The sequence below is a fragment of the Oxyura jamaicensis genome, chromosome 6, assembly GCF_011077185.1.
Source record: "Oxyura jamaicensis isolate SHBP4307 breed ruddy duck chromosome 6, BPBGC_Ojam_1.0, whole genome shotgun sequence".
In the NCBI taxonomy this organism is placed as follows: Eukaryota; Metazoa; Chordata; class Aves; order Anseriformes; family Anatidae; genus Oxyura; species Oxyura jamaicensis.
Genome location: NC_048898.1, coordinates 30,677,345 through 30,691,370, shown reverse-complemented (window position 1 = coordinate 30,691,370; position 14,026 = coordinate 30,677,345). Strand labels below are relative to the sequence as shown.

Here is a 14,026-nt window from a genome sequence, read left to right as displayed (position 1 = left end):
CAGAGCAGACAGGACTTATTTTGACATGAGTTTTCAAGAGGTCAGGTGCACAGGTCACTCTCCTTTGATAACCAACATCAAAGAAATGGAACAAACTGTAGCCCAGAAACACCTCTCCCTCTTATCTGGGTGGCCAAAAGGTTAGTGGTAGGTCCAAAACTGAGCATTCAGCTGTACTTAAGCAGCTATCATCACTACTAAAAGAATAAACTTGCAACCATTAAAATACATCTCTACTTCAACTAACAAATGGAAGTCAGTTATTCCAATCCTAAGGGCCTAAAAATGTACAATGCTACACTGTATTGTGGTTTAAAAAAAATCCCACTTGAGTAAGAATTATTGCAATTGATATGTGAGAACCGATAAATATGAGCGAACTACAAATACATTGATATTTCAGCAGAACAGTACAGTGCACTATTATTTATACTGGGAGATAACCTACTCTGATAAATCTCATTTTAAAAATCAGAATTTCTTTGTTTTTCTCCTATCAATTGGAAAACACTTTTTGGTATATGAAACTGAAAAACTTCTATCTGTATTAGACAGATGCCAGCAGGCTGTTTCAAGTCTTGCAATATATTAACTTCTGAGGGTTTTGTAAGAAGATATTGCTAAATGCCTAAAAGCTACAGCTAGATTATAGAGAAGTGATTTTTGATGTCCAAGAAACAACATGACAAATTACTTGTTTGACAGCTGAAATAAAAATATTTTATTTTAATCAAAGTAACGGAAGTGGCTGTCAGCTTGCAAAACAACATTGAAACTTGTTTTCAAGCTCTCAGCTGAAGAAAATTAATAAGTAGTAGAAGAAAGCAGTGTATCTTTGGAATGTTATTTATGTAAAGATTCTGTGCAAATATATTCAAGCATGAATGCAAGTCTGTGTTATTACTGCCAGTGTGGTTTGTCACAAGTAAAGCAAAGAATGTCAATTGACAGAATTTTCAGTCCAGCAAGGTTTCTTAGTTACTGGGTTGTTACTTACCAGCAGCAGATTACCAGAAAGAAACTGTAATTTATTAAATCATAGCAAGGACTTGGTTTTAATTTTAATTTGGAGTTTCCCAGATCAAAACAGAATTGTGCATGCATGGAAATCATCTTTAAGGTAGTATCATTTAGGTACACAAAGAACTGTGTAGTTAAGCCAATCATTTATCTGGTTTAATTTGTTTTTTTTTTTTTTTTTCAGGAAAGTTGACACTACTTTGAATAAAAATATTTAACAAGTATAATAGCAACGTGGACAAAGCATTACTCATTTTGAACAGCAACTCACTGCACAACTATTTCAACTGATTCCTGATTTAAAAATAGTATTCTTTAACTCATATTTTTCTGCATTTACTATTTATCTACATAGGTTGCCTGTCCCTTAAGACTGCCAATGTTAAAAAAAAAAAAAAAAAGTACCTTAAGTATTTAAATTCTCTACTTAATTCCCTGCTTAAACATATGACAAAAAAAGTCAAACAGCATTAATATTTCAGAAGTCAGTAGGAAAATCTACTATGAGAAGGCAATGAATCAGTCTACAAACTTCCTTTCATATCTGGAAATATCAGAAGAGAGTTTTGACATATAAAGTATTTCAAAATAATGTAACCTATTTCAGTGATGCTTTTTAGATATTATTCTTTTAATTTAAATTCCAAGTAAGATTTTAAAAATATAGTTTACTCAGGAGATTAAGATTGTACTGAAAAAACACCTACAAGTCCTAAGCCTATAAAATTTAGCTGCAACTGTGAAAAACTCTATAGGGATACCTAATTGTCTGCATTCAACAATTCTATTTGCTATTAAAATTGCTTAACATTTTTATCGTCCACTTTCAAAATGAATTATCTAGCAGTCAACAGCAAAAAAGAAATCAACATACCTATTAAGTCTTGTTCATCCATTCTGAAACATGATGGTTTCATGGACATCTCTAGAACTCTAATGCACCCATCATCCGATGCCAAAATCACTTTGTCTGAAGTGCACCAGTCTACATCCAGGATTCGGTAATTGACGTTTCTTCCACTTCTTAAACTGCTCACCATTTGTACCTTGAAAAGTTGAGATATGTTTCATTTTTAGTAGGCTCTCCATCATGCAGTGTAAAACTCTGTCACATGCCCATGAGGCATACCACAAAATTTGCAATAAAAGGTGATGTTAGTCATAAATCATTTTAATGATGGTCTCCTCTGGAGAGTAGGAAATTTAAAAACCTTGAAGTATGGCACTTGGTTGTCCTGAACCAGTACTTTCTTCCAATCGAGAGCTAACAAAAAATTCTTCTGAGCACAGCTGCATAACGGTCTTTTGTCATCTTTTCTGAAATAAGATTTCCTTGGCAAATTGGTGGAAATGTACATTCCCTTGTTAAATCCAAACCCTTAATCTAACAAAGACATCATGGCAGAAGCAACATCTCATCAATTAATGCGTGCTCTTCATAAACTTTCTTGATAAATATTGACTTTGCCTAGAAATATATTTAGACATAATATTAACCTAGCGCTAGGGAATATGATGATTAATTGTTCACAAGCTCAGAGATAAACAAAACCTGAATTATATTTTAACCAGTAGTTAAGAGATTTTGTAACCCTTCTGTAATGTCACAGAACATTACTATTTTTAATGTAAAGAAATATAAAGAAATATTAAGAAAGCCTCCACTGCAATCAGCATTTCGCTGTTTCCCTTCATTTGTTCTAGGGTAAAACATGGAGCTAAGAAAGATGTAATGTACAACAACTATAGAGCATGATTACTCTTCATTAGCACTGAGGGAATTGAGAGAAAAATGTGGAAATAATGGTTAACTGGTTGTTGGCAAAAGAGAAGTTTTAAGGAGAGGATTATAAGGATAATGGGCCTGAAACTATTATTTTTACAGATATTTAGGAAGATTTTCACCTGAAATCACTAATCCATTTCAAATGCTTCCATGTAGGAAACTCCTTCTCTCGTCCCAGGAAGAGATGAGGAAAACCTACTGGAAGAATGTCCAATGGCATCGAGACTCTTCAAATGGTCTTGAAGGAGACACTCACGGGTTAATTAATATTCTGCTCCTATTACACAATTCACAGTTGTTGGTCGTATCTGCTGTCCGACTATAATCATCAGTGGAGATTTTCCTATTGCTCAAATTTAGTGTCTGAGTTAGGAACTAGTGCTCACTATGAAGTGAGTAGAAAAAAAAAATCTTGTTTTGTAACCTAAACTTACTCCAGGGGGCTAAGTTAAAATAAGTATATTTATCTTTCCTTCCTCATGGTTACTACAATCCCCTGGCAGAACTAAGAAGCAAACCCCAGAAGATTTCTGAACATTTCTTTTTAACTAAAGAATTTTTGAAGAATATGAGAAGCCAGACAGCGTTAATTAACAGCTACATAGCTTTCTGGTATTCCCTGATATATTAAATCCATACACATACCCTTTAATTTACACAGAAGTTAAGAAATCTTTAGTAACAATACTTTCTTGTCCAAAGATTAATATTCTGATATTGAGGCCTCCCCTTTAGTATCTTCAATGTCTGCCTCAAAAACATTACAAGAGAATGACAAAGAGCATCTCTGAGAAACTGTCAGCTTTCGGAGTGAAAGGTACTTCTCAGGTGATGACAGCTTAAAATGTTTCAGAGGAACTAAAAGTCCTCTGAGAAAAGCCATACAACTTTATTATACAACTGTCAGCAAGAAATCATGACTAGGTAAAACTTAATCCCCGACTCTTCCTGATTTTCAGAAGCAATGTGTATTTTGCAAAAAAAAAACACATAACAAAATACAACAGATGTTTACCTCTTTTGAATCCCAAACCTCTGCTCCATCATTGTACATTGCAATAAGTTTTTGGTTTCCTTTCCCTGGGGCAAAACGTATCTTTTTCACCCAGCTTCGGTGTGTAGGAATCCCCCTAAGAACAGAATAGCACAAGAATTTTTATTCATCATTCTATACCTAACTTTGTGGGCAATTAAATCCTTTCTTTGAACATTACACATCCTGATATTATACAGAATGAGGAGAACAATCCATATATAATATGCACGCAGGCACAGATGGCTATCCAAAGTATCATGAAAAGTAATAAGATTAAATGCCTGAAAAAATTACTACATACTTAACATTTTGAGAAGTCACTGCAGATTTAACCTAATGAGAAAGATATCTAGCTGATTTTATAACCATGATAAAATGTTACTTCGTCTGAAAATACAAAAGATTAAATGTAAAGAATTGCAATAAAGTAGGCATTTTCTGAATTTTTATTCTGAAGTCCTTGCATTTTTCCCCTCATATACCACAGATGATCTCCTACAGTGAAGGACAAAGATGAAGGAATAAAACCATTCTAACAGTCATCATCTCATGCTTGCCAGACTTAATTTGCACTCGTACCTGGATACTCTAGCTTTCAAATCCCAGAAGTTTAAGTTTCCATCAACGTCTCCAAGAACCAAGGTATCCCCTTTCCAGGCAATACATGTAATGCTACCCATACTTCCCTGGAAACATTTCAGAAGCAGAATAAAATCTTGTGATTAATAGAGCCAAACAGGAAAAAATACTTCAACATTAGTATTTCATTAACATATATGTATATTTACGAAATTAATACAACAAATGCTTCTCGGTTAAAACAGAAAGAATTCTATTCAATGTAAGCATTTTTCATGTCAGACATCCTCATGAAACATTTTAGGTTTAAAGCAGTGGAAATCGCTTCTCCATCTCTTGTTGCAATGAAATGCCCATGTGTCAGACTTCATTTTGTGCACATCAGAAATAATAACTCTGAAAACATTCTTTAACTTTTCCATAATTTTGGAACCATATCATATAGAAAATTGGAACTTACATCAGGAGGAATTCTTGCACTATCTTTTACTGAGTTTCCTTCTACTGTGAGATGGTAAACCTGCCCATCAGCATCCGTAAACACAAAGTGCTCCCTGGCAGAAATGTTCTGGCTCAGTTCTGATTTACTTTCAGCTTCCTGTAACAAGCTTTAAAGAGAACACAATGAGACAGAAGACTCTTTTTTTCTTCAAATCAGCATTACAAGGGAATTCTCCTTACCTAATGCACAGAAGCAGCAAAAAAATGCACCTTTTCTACAAAACAGTTTACCAGAAATAACAGTTAACTTATTTATACACTTGTGGAAAAGTTCAGAGGGCGAATAAAGGTTTTACTTCAGGAACCAGATAACTAATGGGCTGTGATGGACACAAGTCCCACTTGGTATATTGGTTTTCCCATTCAACAGTAAATCAGAGTTCCACATCTAAATGCTAAAGGGAGGCCCAGAATTTGTTTTATCTGGCATGTACTCAAAAATCAGCTCAAAAATATTATGTTCTGTAGAACAACAGCATACAGAGGAAAAACAACTGATACGTACAAATACATACAAACTGATACATACAAATCTGAATCACAAATACCTGATAACAGAAGATTCAACACTGCTAACTTCAGTATCTGATGCAACTGTCTGCCGGGCCATGGCCTCACGGGCTGCTAGCTGCTTCTTCCTCAAGCTTTTCAGATTATGAGAAGGTGACCACTCCTGTCAAAAATTGTTCAGGAAGAATACAAACATTTATTCCCTGAATTTACAGGAGAATTTTCTGTGAATAATAATCATTTCAATGAAGATTGCTTTCTCTGACACATCCCTTTATTATTCAAAATGGAGACCATCCACCACCTCTTTTTCTTACCAAATTGATAACAGACAACGAAAAAGGAAGGGGGAAAGCACTTATGCATATGCTACATATACAATAACATTTTGATACAGATTTGTTTATCGATTTTTTTTATACTATCTCAACAAATTATATTCAACAAACAGTAAGAAAAACTATTCCTTACCAAAGCAGTCACTGTTGGAAAGTTTTTAGACATTTCTCTGAGTAGAGTGCATGTTCTGACATCCCAGATTTCCAGTGGTTTGTCTTTAAATATCACAGCTAGATACTGCCTGAAACACCCAAGATTTTACCACATCAGAAGTAATCATTCTGTTTAATTTTTAGCAGTTTACTTCACACATCTTTACTATCAGTACTCTCAAGAAGTGCTGATATGGAAAAAAATAGCAAACAAAAACTAAGATGGTACAGAGTACACTAAATTAGCTCACATCTGAACCCAAAGTTTGTGATTTTCTTGAGTTACTTGGGTGCAAAGACTGTCTGAAAAAAGGTCCTCCTTGAAGACTAAAAGAAATTTCTGCCAGGTTGGTGGCAGTGCTCAATTACTGTACAGGAGGCAAGGGAAGGAATCCAGAGAAAGCAGCAGCACCTCTAATTTAGCCATATTCAGCATGAGTTGACGACTGCAAATCTATCAGTAAGACATACCAAGTCTGTAGTTTGGATAGATTTATTTCTCTGCTCCAGACACACTTCCCTAATCCAGTGATAAACGAACATAAAATCCTCTTACACTGACCCATTTGTCAGTCATGTCTTCAGACCTTTCAACTGTACAGCTAGACTAGTAATACACCTTCCATCTCCCACTTCTCACATGTGGCATGAAAATACAAACAAGCAGAGTCTGTAGTTTTATGCACTCTTCTCAACTGCACTGATTTCTATTCATATAAACGAAACTTTCTTGTTCTCACTTAACATTCTATAGTCTCTCTATCTAAGCACACTTCTGTTCTTAATTTTTAATGTATTGGCAAGACATTATATGGTTGAATTTCTAAATTCTCTGGACCACATGCACAATTCCCCAAATATTTCTCTACAAGCTGGAGAACCTTATTGTTTTTTCTCCATTGCAAAGAGAAAACTTTGAAAATGTTGAGACAATGTCTTATTAAACTCAGTGCTATTTTAATTACATTTATAAAAGAAAGTAAAGCAATCTTTTGTGATTGGATTCTAAAGTGTGTGCCAAAGTCCACTACAGAAACACAGCTTTTGCTCTTGAGTATGCTTTCTCTTGTTGCTGTTGCATATTCGTCTGTCCTATCTGAAGTGTTTTTTTCCTGGTATTTCTGTTATTTCTATTAAGCATTGAGGATCTGCATATACCACAGTAAAAAGCTTATAATATACTTACTTCAAATGAGACACCTTTATCATTTCAATAGCTGGCTCATCACTGCCTCTCTCCCCACGAAATGCAATGCTCCTGCCTGGATCGCAGAAATAACATTGGAGGAAAACAGAAATACTCAGGTAACTCTACAGAGGTATTCTTCTAGGCCTGTCTATAGAGCACAAACTGGAACACATTATGTGTTTTACACAAGGAAGAGCACAATTGGTTAAGTTCCTGTTTACTATTTTATCATGACAACAGAAGAAAATAAAAAAAAAAAAACAGTAGTAAGAACTGTTATTTCTGACTCCCTAAAATATGTGTCAGCCTCTTGTACAGATTTCTCAGGGAATACTAACCTGTTGGTAGGTCCACCAGCTGCAGTTCATTCCTTACTAACCCCAAATTGTTAGGTGTTGATGTGGCAAAGGAAATAAAACCAGACAAGCTTATCCACTCTATTCCCCTGTCATCGGAAAAGAGTACACAGAGCTTATTAGCTGAAACAGTCATATGGTCAGAAAATCGCCTAGACTGAAAAACAGCTTTTTATTTCATGCATATTCTTCAATTTGAAAATGGCATAGAAGCAATTTTCTACAGTTTATGGAAATACTATATTTAAGCATAGAAAGAAGCTACACATTTACAACTACGATACAAATACAATAACAAAGTTACCAAAGAAAATTAAATTTCTTTTAGCACTACACTGATAATTAAGTTCATTGGTTAAACAAAAAATTCAGTTAGAAACATAGGTAACTTTTGTGAAAAATCCTTCACATACTCAGCACTACAGTAGACTAAAGAAAATAATAATAATAAAAAAGAACTGTTATCCATGACTCCCTAGCAAATGTGTCAGCCTCTAGTACAGATTTCTCAGGAAATACTAACCTGTTGACTAAACCAGTGATTTACCAAATGGGAAGAACTATCAAGTAACTCAGCACAGAGAAAGGGAAAAATACTCATACAGATAGCAAGGCAGGGAGATACGTATCTTGCAGTCCAGGGAAGGGAGAAACAAAGCTGATAAAATAAGGGAGGCCCTGAACAGATGTCAAAGTCTACCAGAAACAAACTGACAACCAAAATTTTTTTTTTTTTGCTCTCTTAGATCGTGCAAAGGCAGCCACAACTGAAATACCTTGAAGTGTTACAAGGATGTAAAGTCTCAATGTCTCTAACCTAATGTCAGCAACTCTTGACTCAGTAAATTTGTGAAATACACCACATGCAGCAAAAGGATGGAGAGCGACACTAGGTGGTACTGTTCCAAAACACAACAGCCCTGTCCCTCCCCATTGCTCACATACACTTCATGCTAGCTTAAGTATTTGAGTGCTTTACCTGTGAATTAAATCAAGAACTAATCTGAAAGAAAGCTGAGACTGTGCCCGAGTTCATTTTAACAGGTATAAAATCATTTATGTTTTCCTCAAATCTTTCAAACAGACTACTTAAAAATTGTCTCCAGGACAGCTACGTCTTCAGTTACATCATTTGTAAAATCCAGGTCTGTTGCAAGAATATAGATGAAATATGAGGCATATTTATGATTTATTGTCAAAAAATCCAATTTACATCATATTAAGTAGAAGTTTCTTAAGTGCAATGTTTATCAGTGAAAGCAAAAGCATTCCCGTAATATTTTATACATACAACTTATAGCCATATTTATGTCTATTTTTTTAGATCAAGCTATTAAAAAAAAATGTGAAGCGTTACTCCTAAGTCCTCAAGAAAAGTTTTTAAAAATTTAGGACACGGCTCTTTTCCCAGCAGGACCTATGAAATTTTAACCAGTAACTTCAATCAAAGCAAGAAATACGCAATTATTAATTGAAACATTACAAGAAAAACTTAATAGAAATCCACGATTGCAATAACATGTTACACTTCCGCCTCAAGTTTTATTGTTGTTTGAAGAGATTTTACAAATCTCACCATTTGAAAGTAATGTCTTCACAACCATTCCTGATAATCAATGGATAACATGCTAATTTTGGAAATTCAGAGCCCTCCTAAAGATAGGCAACAGAAATCAAACTTCGATTTCAAACCTAACTACCCAGCAGCGCCTATGAAACAGCTCAACAAGATCTTTTTAGAAATCTGATGACTCGTTTACAGCTGCCATAGAGCATCAGATTTAAAGTGAATCTCACCCACGTCCTGTTTGACTTGCTGGGTATTTGCAAACTCTTATGAGAAGCCTCATTTCCAGGGTAAGCAATGGCTCTCCCTCTAGTCTACCCATCTAGCTCCTGCTAGGTACCAATCGAGAGTTTCTGAGCTGCAGACATTGTTCAAAAGCCATTGAAAGACTCCCAAGCTATTCACAGCCTACTCATTTCTTGAACCCATTTATACTTTCTGCTCCCCACAACTTTCTGTAATGACAACTTTGGAGTTCAACTCTGAATACACAGGATTGCATTGCTATGCTGCTTACACTTGTCAGATGACGCATGTTTACAAATGCACAGAAACAAGTCAAGCACACCAACACGCTAAATGTAAAGTATGGCAGAAGTGGCAGATACTTTTCATTCATCTTTTTCTATGTGAGAAAAGTGGTGTTTTTTTCAAGGTGATGTCTGTTTGCAAAGCAGTTTCCCAAGGGAGAATTATCTTCAATTCAGCTGTCAAAACTTGGATGTAACACAGCAATTCTCAAGTTTTGCCTGCAGGCCATAAACATTCTGGTAATAGTCAGTGAGATTTTAATTTTAAAAATTAAGGTTGTTGCCACCTTGAGCTTGTTGAGCTGCAGGAAAAAAAAAAAAAAAAAAAAAAGAGAGAGAGAGAGAGAAGTACTGCTCTAGGAGAAGTACTTCTCTGGTCATAGCTACCTACAGGGGAATGCATTGCAAACGCACCACTTTCAGCAAAGGAGCTACACCACAGGCATTTTATGTACATGATGCACATGGTCTCCTCTGTGCTGAACATGTACTATCGTCACCTATCTTACCTCAATAGCTTATAAAAAATGTAGACTGCTCCACTTAGAAGACAACAGGTAACAGGATTAGCTACTGGATGGTTAAGAATGAATTACATTTCTCTGTATCCTAAAGGAACAAACTGACCTCCTGCTCACAGCTTCTTCCAGCCAGTACACATGCTATGATCTCCGTTTTTTGCCTCACTTATGCTCCTAGCACAGCCTGATTAACTTTTCATCTCCATGTGCTCTGAAACATTTCTGCTGCTTCTTGCCCTGTACTCCTAAGAAAAAGCAAATTCAACTCAAAGGAAAAGTATTTACCCACACAGTTCTAATGAAACGGGGAAATGACTAAGTAATAATCATGGACAAAGTGAGTATTCAAGGTTACTCTTGCGTATGGACTATCTAGGACAGAAAAACTATTTTCCTTCCTCCTAAATACAATACAGATGTGCAGAGATCTGATTAAAAAATAAAATTAAATTAAAAAATCAACAGGTGACCACATACGTTATCTCCTACAAAAAAAAAAAAAAAAAAAAACAGAGATCACTAATCTTCAAAAAATTGTCATAATTGCTAGCATCTAGACATCTCATTGGCCAGTATTTTAGCACAGCTGACATAAAACTGACAGTTGCCATTATTAAGATCCTTAGTTTTATTACTTTTTTGTCTTAAACTACAAGGCACTGAAAATTCTGTTGGCATTGTTACAATTCCAGGGTATTTTCATACTGAAATAATGGAGTTCCCTGAAGCTGTATTTTCAGTTAAAACTGAAATAGAGGCATTATGCAACTTATCTACATTCTAGATGTAAAGCAAAAATTCCCACTGAAGGAAAAAGCATTGCACTCCATGAATGTTAATTAAAAAAAAAAAAAAAATCAGTGCCTTTTTCTATATTGCTTAAAGCACTCCCTTGAACTCGTGAAAATTATGTAGAGAGTCCTCAGACCACTAACATCAGGACAAAGAAACTAAAATAAATATTTGAAAGATTTAATCAGGCAACAGTTTATGACTGTGTGCATTAAACAAAATTCACAATCACTTTTTATTCTAAAATTACCATTAGTGCAAGGACAGTTCCTAGGAATAGAACGTATTCTGAAAGTTTTTCAAATGTTGCAAAAAATTTGCAAAGTGAAAAGTACCCACTAGAAATAATTCCAATAACACAGAGAACATAAATGAAACAAAAGATAAAAATATTTTTTTTTCAAAAGTATATTTCCTTCTGTCTCCCCATTATTAAATCTGTGAAGTGCTAGTAGTGGTTTTAATTTTGAATTCTATAATCACTGTAGTGAAAAAAAAAAATAAAAGTAGTAGTATCCACCTAGGCTGCAGGACAGAATATAAAATGAAAACAATTTTGTTAAGTATTTAATGGCATGAAACAAGAAAAAACAACCAACTCTCAAATGGATTAGTGCCTACTAATCACACCACAAAACCAAATATGCGCACATATGCTTCTGTGATTTTGGTGGTAGATTCAAAGCAGGTTTACATAATGAACTCTCTTAGATCTAGCTATTCTGAGACACCTGTTTTCTCATCTTTTTCTCTTCTTTCTCATCTTTGTAGAAAAAAGATGAGAAAGAAAAAGAAAAAAGATGAGAAAGAAAAAGAAAAATTAAATGAAGATGGTAGCCTGAAGAAGGCTTCATGACACAACTCTGATATAATTTTTTACTAATATTACTACTAAAAAGTATTTTGTTTTCCATAATTAAAATGTCTGGAAATGCCTATCTAGCCAGCATTATCTTGAATATCTTTCCCACTAGTTATGCCACTGTGTAAACAAAAAAATCTAAACGTACAACAGCTTTAAAACTTACTCTGTTCCTACTTAGGATAGACAAATACTGAGTCCTGTATTCAATCTTTAAAATCTTTTAAAAGTAGAATTATTTTGACCTCAGTTAGGGCTAGATCTGTCTCAATAGAAATTTCAGACACAAGTGAGAGAAATAAATAAATTTTGGCATACAAAATGGAATTATTTCAAAGAACATAATGTGCTAGTCATGACTATAAATAAGACGCTGAAACAGACTTTCTTGTGCTAAAAAGACTTCTTTGTACCACAGTGTACTAAAGAAACTGCAAGTAGCTGATATGCATCCTAGATCAGCAGGCACAGAAACAATTTAAATATTTATAGTTCAATGTAATTTTCACTCTAATTTTGACGCTGCATTACTGCTTATATGCAGCAAAATCACTGGCAGGTCAGACTACTCAACAGGTAATTTTGCTGAATGTCATTAACAATGAAACAAGCCCCCCCCCCCCCACATTGCTTCTTCAACATTACATGTTTTAAATTTTGTCTCCCAGATGGGTTATGGTAGAAATTAAACTCTTACTTGACTTCACAGGAATGGATGCTTAACTCTTTGTGTAAGAGACCACTTGTGAGATGAAACACCAGGACAGAGCCATTACTTGTACCTACAAAAAATGATTATTTAAATATATATTTATATACAGACCATTTTTATTCCTCTCTTTCATCATTTAGTGAAACTGCAGAAACCTATTTCTCTTTTTTTTCCACCTGTAACTATTGTAAAAAAAATTTAGAAAGCATATTTTGATTTCTAGTGCTTAAATCCTAAATATTATACCCTCCAAGATTCTCTGCAACCAGCAAAAACAGTTTGGGTCAAGACATTTCCCTGAAATATGTCTTTGTAGAGCCTATAGAGAATCTATTGATTCTCCTTGCTTTTTCACAACATATACAGTAGCAGGAGAAAGGAATGATTTTGTTTTGATTGCTCAAGAAGACCAAATGCCTCAAGGAAGAGTATTAACTGTTATCCATCAGTAATCCCAATGGAGAATCTTATGTAGACTTTACCAAATCATTAAAGTAATTCTGCTTTCTCATCCCTGAAATAACGACCTTTTTCAAATTATAAATTAGCAACTTAGTAGCTATTAGCTTCAAGTAGATCAAATACCTCCTGAAACACTTAGAAGTTACAATTTTCCATTAGACACTGGGAAGACTTACTCATCCTCTGTTTCCTTTACACTCATCAACTTTATTTAAACACAGCAATGGAAACCTAAAGAGCCATTCAGGTACCTTAAGTTTAGAATGCTAGAGACATTGCTCTAAATGCATTCTACACCTACCTATTTGCTTCTTAATCTTTGTATTTCACCTGTTCTAACAGCTAAAGCTTATATAGAAATCTTAAAATGTATGTTTTAAAACACAATCTGGCTAAGATACTGTAAATTTTCAAGTAGCATTACTTGAGGCAGGAAAAATGAATCTGAAATGAATTTTATGAATCTTGAATGCAAACTAATGCAAGGGTCACGATTTGTGATTAATTACACAGGAACAAGATTTTTATTTCCTTTGTTAATATAATATTTGTATTTAATCTAGAATATCTAATTTGTAGACCAATCAATAAGCTAGTCAAGATACTTACCAACAGCAAGGAGTGGCTCATACTGTTTAATGTTTTTTGTTGTAAGAGGTGGGCACATGCGGATAGCAAATGGAGGCAAAGGAAGTCCTGAAAGAAGTCCAGTCAGCAAAAATTTGAGGTGTACTTCTTGCAGAAAAGAACTTTTTAACTGTTCTTCTCCAGCAACTGTCCCTTGCCCTGCTTAAAAATTAAAGCTCTTGTTAGTATTCAATTTTAATCTGGTATTACAGAAAGTTATCAAACAGGAGTTTATAAAATAAAAATTACAAATCACCTAAACATACAAAATATCAAAGCTTATTAAAGAGGCATTTCTTCTTGTTGATCTCAGTATGATACGTTTTGGAGCACAGTACTTCAGCTAATTTCTCCAATACTGCAATACTAACTTTCTTTCCTAACATTTAAAATTGGGGGGGGGGGGGGGGGGGGGGGAAAAAAAAATTAAAAAAATATAAAAATAAAAACAAAATAAAAGTGTTTTTTTTTTTTTTTTTTTGTGG

General features: G+C 34.5%; 1 protein-coding gene across 5 annotated transcripts in view; it reads right to left on the bottom strand.

Annotated features, from left to right (window-relative positions):
- Window positions 1–14,026, bottom strand: part of WDR11 (WD repeat domain 11) — a 42,332-nt gene that overhangs the window by 11,898 nt on the left and 16,408 nt on the right. For 3 of the 5 annotated variants that reach the window (XM_035330127.1, XM_035330125.1, XM_035330122.1), the window contains exons 10-19: window positions 13,524–13,703; window positions 12,438–12,522; window positions 7,451–7,557; window positions 7,110–7,185; window positions 5,904–6,012; window positions 5,471–5,595; window positions 4,882–5,029; window positions 4,422–4,528; window positions 3,822–3,936; window positions 1,895–2,066 (exon numbers count right to left, since the gene is read on the bottom strand). In XM_035330127.1, the coding sequence (XP_035186018.1) occupies window positions 1,895–2,066; window positions 3,822–3,936; window positions 4,422–4,528; window positions 4,882–5,029; window positions 5,471–5,595; window positions 5,904–6,012; window positions 7,110–7,185; window positions 7,451–7,557; window positions 12,438–12,522; window positions 13,524–13,703 (1,224 nt within the window). The remainder of the gene's footprint in view (window positions 1–1,894; window positions 2,067–3,821; window positions 3,937–4,421; window positions 4,529–4,881; window positions 5,030–5,470; window positions 5,596–5,903; window positions 6,013–7,109; window positions 7,186–7,450; window positions 7,558–12,437; window positions 12,523–13,523; window positions 13,704–14,026) is intronic. The other 2 variants (XM_035330126.1, XM_035330123.1) reach the window with 1 other exon arrangement.